This window comes from Limulus polyphemus, unplaced genomic scaffold, assembly GCF_000517525.1.
Source record: "Limulus polyphemus unplaced genomic scaffold, Limulus_polyphemus-2.1.2 Scaffold144, whole genome shotgun sequence".
In the NCBI taxonomy this organism is placed as follows: domain Eukaryota; kingdom Metazoa; phylum Arthropoda; class Merostomata; order Xiphosura; family Limulidae; genus Limulus; species Limulus polyphemus.
In genome coordinates this window covers 483,088-488,488 of record NW_013665754.1, presented here as the reverse complement: position 1 = coordinate 488,488, position 5,401 = coordinate 483,088, and the positions used below count along the sequence as shown (strand labels likewise).

Sequence of the window (5,401 nt, the reverse complement as noted above, 5' to 3'; positions counted from 1 at the left end):
CTCGTCTTGTGCCATCACTATAAGGAATTACAGTATACTAAACTTTACACATTATATAGGCTACACTAATGTGACATTTAGGCAGTTTGTTTAACAATTATATGCGATGTATGTTTTTTTGGGGATGGTTAATGAAAGTGTTCCAAAATACGACATTAATTTCTTGAAGACCTAATACATTAAATAAGAATTTTTGTTATTATAAATAGTGGAAAAAAATCAAAACTAAACATTTTATTTTTCTGAAACTAAATAATTTTAGGAACATTCATGTCAAATTTTAAACAATTTCATCAACTAGTTTTATTTTTGTAATGAAGTATGATGAGAGAGATGTTACCTCCTCTCCGAGGGGATGGAGACCATAACGTTAAAGAAATGTAAGATCTAAGATTCAATCAGGAAGATGTAAAACCAATGCCTTGCACTGTACATTATATGGCAAAATACTACAACCTGGCAAGTATCTTTAAATAAAAACAATTTATAATAAAATATGCACGACAACCCGATGATAAAAACATGCCCACTATAATGCACTATTCCAAGTATAACATGTATTAATATTATGAATTTAAAAATGGCAGTTCCCAATATTGTTCTCATCATTAAATACACCTGAATTTTGTAAGAGTAATTCAAATCAGAGAACGTGGAAGTGAGCCTCACCTGGAGTGTTGATAGCAGATGGTGAACTGTTTGGTCGTGATTCAACAGCACCTGGGCTACTACTGTTTCCAGGTGAAGCAGCCTCTCCCTTTTCTTTAGGAAATGCTTCTGTTGGGGATTTCAGAGACTCTGCTAAACCTGTGGGTTTAAGCTTCACAGCATGAAGAAGACTGGGAGAGTGATCTAAGCTTTCAGTGCTTGTTTTATCATCTACTACCTGGTGAAAGGTAATTAAATGAAAGTAATTTTACAAGAAATTTGTATATACAATATATCTTTTTGTAATGACAAGCTTTTCCAGAAAAGTTCCTTTAGCTTCTATACTGAGCTAAGAGCAGAGTTGAAACCTCATTACTGTTACAGAGACCTTTTACCAGGTTAAATAGCTGTTTGATCTAATCACTTAATTTTTAATGCTGTTACCTGTAAGCATATTCTATCTACACCTTCTTTTAAGTCTTACAACTACTGAAAACTCAGAATGAATAGTTCTACTTCATGATTTATAGCTTGCATGTGGCATAAATCAGAATTGGTTCATTATCAAAAGGACAAAATATAACGGTCAATACTATTTACATAAAATAATTCACGATTTTCTTTATTATATATGTTAGTAGAACTAAACAGCCAGAATGAAAAAAAAAACAAACTATAAATTACAATATTATAAGAATCAACATATCAAACACATTTGTTCAAAGAAGTAATGCCTCAAATTCCTATGAGAAGTTACTTACATTTTTACCAAGTCCAGATGACCTCTTTTCTTGCCGAGCCTTCATTTCTGCTAAGATGCTAGATCCTGGTCCTCTAGGGGTCAGTCCCAACCCAAACTTTTCAGCTGCTGAAATTCGGCTAGTTCCTTCCTCTTGGAGTTGATTCCGTGCATTTGTAACAATTTCTTGAATTATGTCTAGAAAATAATGGTAATTACATTGTAACTACATTTTGTAAACAACATTTTTGTCTATTAATTAGTCAAGTAAAAAAAAAAAAAAATCAAAGTTTTCTAGGGTAAGTTATAACATTAGTATCACAGTTCAACAAACTAACAAAGCCCTCTTTCAGAATTGAAATTAATCACTCCAATAGCCAGAACTTCACTAGGTAAGTGACTACAGCATTTTTTTAAAACTAAAATTAACAATGAAATCTTTGTTGTTCTACAGCTGTTTCCAAGATTCAACACTAATGCAAGCAAGCAAATTAAACTTTCCCACAGAATAACTCTCTTCAAGAAGTAACATTAACCCAGCTCTCTTAAAAAGCAGCTTAGATAAATCGCCAACTTTTTCCCATGTTTAGTCTAAGCCATCCAATCACTAAAGTTTATTTTTAAGGACTATCTATACATGCATTGCAACAATAATAAACTTATATCCAATGCATGTTTACGAGGTTTTTTATTCCCAATACTTTAGCTTATTCATATACAAACACACAACAAATGATTAATAACTTCAACAAAAAAAAAGTTTAAATGAGCACATTTGATTTTATAGGTGATGACAGAGGATTTATCTATCAGAAAACTTAACTGGGCTTTCAAATATTTGTGAGTATAGTAGTCAATTTTAATAGTGTACATAAGCTAAGGATGATGTAAAAAATAACTGAATATTACTAAAAACGAAAATCAGAAGTGTGTACATCACAAATGATACAGAAACTATTTAATTCATTATTATAAAAAAAAACAAGTGTGTGTAAACCACAAGTGATAAAGAAATAAATGAATAGCACTAAAAACAGAAGTCAGAACACATTTCAAAATGAGTCTACAAAGATACAACACAATCATAAAAAAACATGCATTTAAAAGGCTTTCTAGCAGAATCTCACAATTTTCACCAATTATACGCCATTAATAGTTTTGAAAATTTCAATTTTGCAACAAAAGTTACAAAATGTTTTCAGTTTTATTTGTAATAAGATAAAATGAAGGCAAAATGATAAGTGTTTAAGTAATTTAGCCTAAAAAACTTAAATTATATTAGATTTATATATATTGCTTAAATAAAAGTAATTTTAAATTTCAGTTTTATATTACTCACTGACTGAAACTAGATGCTGGAGGAAACAATTTGTTTTACAAAATTTTTATAGTGAACAAATAAGTTGAGCTTTCAATGACAAAACAATTAAAGAAGTAGTTTTGCCTTTAATCTATATGGTAAGAACAGTGAAATATACCTAACCAACAGGGTCTACACATGGATGGGCAAACATTACGGTAGCGTTTAACATATTTGATCCTGGTAAACTTGACCAGCCGTATGAAATTAATTTAAGAAATCTTCCAACAAAGTCACATCATTTCTATTCTTTTTAAAAATCAGTTCAAGTATTAAAATCAAACAAAATTTTCATATTGCACTGTATTTATAACAGCCTGTTTATTAAAAACACTTGCATATAAATTTCATAAATGATTACCTCCATTTTCTTGCTTTTCCTTTCTCTCAAAAAAAGAACTTCGTTCACCTTCTGCTCCACTGGAGTAAACATTTGTCTCTGTTATATTAATTACCTTAGAGAGGACAACATTTGACTTGTGAGACATATCGTAAGATTTAGACTTGTGGACCTGACTGGATTCTGTCGATATTCGGCTAAACAGACTGCTTATACCTTTCATGAAGCTGCAAATCATACATATTACATAAACCTTTGATCAAGTTCAAAGTAGAATTCATACAGATATCCTTCATAAAGCCTTAATTGTACTCAAAGTAATAATACGAAACATACTGCTCAAGAAGCTATAAAGTATAAAAACTGCTTAAACTCTCTATAAGGCTGAAAAGTATGAATATATCAAGCTTTACACAAATATTATTACTGAAGTTGCAACTGTTAAGTTTTACATATACCTTTCACACATATGCAACATATCAGTACTACATAAACTTTTTGTGAAGCTTCAAAATATTAATGTTACATAACCCTTCACGAAATCTAAATTATCCTAACTGCATAAATCCTTTATGAAGCTCCAAAATGTAATTTATATCTATTTGTATATTCTCACAATGCTGAAAAGCAGAAACATTTTACTTATATGCCAAAGAATGAAAATACACTCTCTTTATTAAATTAAACATATAAATACTTCATTCACCTGTGTAGGCCAGAGAACAGTTGCAGGGCTCATTAAGTTTGGTAGCACACACACAAAGTGAACAAAATGAGAGAATCTATTTTCTTGATATAACATTTTTTTATATTAAATACACTCTGTATGTGTGTGTGTGTGTGTGTGTGTGTGTGTGTGTATATATACCATGTATAATTCAAAGTAGATTTAAAATAAAAATAATAGTTAGCTTGTTTATATATATATATGCATATTTACACAAGCTTTAAATGTCCATTTAAGAATTAAACTCACAGGTTTGATACAGGCTGTAACTCATTACTGAATTCAAATAAGTATTGTAAGCATAGGTATCTATACACTCATTTCTAAAATACAGCATGTGAAAACCAATAGTAAAGTTTAAATTGGAAAATTTGAAAGTAAGTGATAAGCTGTACTTCATGGCAGATTATTAGCAAAGTAAGACTTCATTTTTCTTAGAAAATTTTATACATCTATTAAACTTTAAAAATTACTAAAACCAAATTATAGATGATATTAAGGTGACAGAAAATGTTTGAAAATGGACACATTCACAGTTAACTTCTTGGTTTCTTTGCTATTAATTTACTAAAGGATACACACAGAATAGATATTTCATCAGTTTGATTGTAATTATAAATCCTGATCATACTTTTAAATAAAATTACAAAACCTATTTTTTACAGAGAGATTTCAACAATCACTTGGATTTTGTTTTGCACCATTTAAACATACGAGAAACATGGTGCAACAATGGATAGTAGATGCAAACAAGAGTGATCTTTTATCATTAAAAATATTTATTAACCTCACTGTTGCTACCTGCAGATGCATAAGAAAGAAATTTCCTTAATATAAACCTTAAGACTTAATAAAAAAGTTTGATATATTGCACATGAAAGCATTGTAACGTTTACTGATAATCTGCCAAATTTCGTTAACATTCGCTTACTAATTTAAAAGTTATAGCATTAAAACTATAACAAGCCCAAAATGGTTACGAGGTCGGTCTCAGGCACTGAGCTTATGCTGAAAAATTTTGTGATGTCTCGTGATAATTCAACTAAAATTGTTCCTACCCTTTCTTCTCAGTCTCCTTTTGTTGGGATTTTCCCTGAACAGAGCGAGAACCACTCCCATTGGATGCAGAATCACTTATGTTAGCACTTCCACTAGCTGTTGTGCTGTTGCTGTATGTTCTAGATCTACATGGGTAACAAATGGTTTTAACTGAGAAGAAATTTTTTCAAAATAATAAACTCAAACTTAAACAAATCTTGTAGATCACTTCTGTAGGATCATAATTTTTCCAATTCATAGTGATTTTAACCCTGCAATAAGTTAAAATATTTTATGCAGAAGTATGTTTTGCTTGTCTAGTGATAAATAGCTAAAGGAGTGACTGTGTGACAAAACTGGTTATATTAAAACTCTGAAAAAGAATTCACTTAACACAATGACCACCGGCTACTAACTTTCTTAGTAGCCAACGTAAGTCTTGCTATATTTCATTCCAACAATAAAACTAGTTAATGAAACTGTTTGAAACTTCATAAGAACTTTCATAAATGTATGTAGTTTGACTTAAGAAACATAAAGCCTGTTAAA

At 30.2% G+C, this 5,401-nt stretch overlaps 1 protein-coding gene across 4 annotated transcripts in view; it reads right to left on the bottom strand.

The window, feature by feature from the left end:
• The window catches only part of LOC106475145 (F-actin-uncapping protein LRRC16A-like), a 94,124-nt gene that overhangs the window by 8,926 nt on the left and 79,797 nt on the right, over positions 1 to 5,401 (bottom strand). For all 4 annotated transcript variants that reach the window (XM_022380266.1, XM_022380280.1, XM_022380269.1 and 1 more), the window contains 4 exons: positions 4,873 to 4,998; positions 3,109 to 3,314; positions 1,410 to 1,585; positions 670 to 886 (listed from right to left, as the gene is read on the bottom strand). In XM_022380266.1, coding sequence (XP_022235974.1) covers positions 670 to 886; positions 1,410 to 1,585; positions 3,109 to 3,314; positions 4,873 to 4,998 — 725 coding nt within the window. The remainder of the gene's footprint in view (positions 1 to 669; positions 887 to 1,409; positions 1,586 to 3,108; positions 3,315 to 4,872; positions 4,999 to 5,401) is intronic.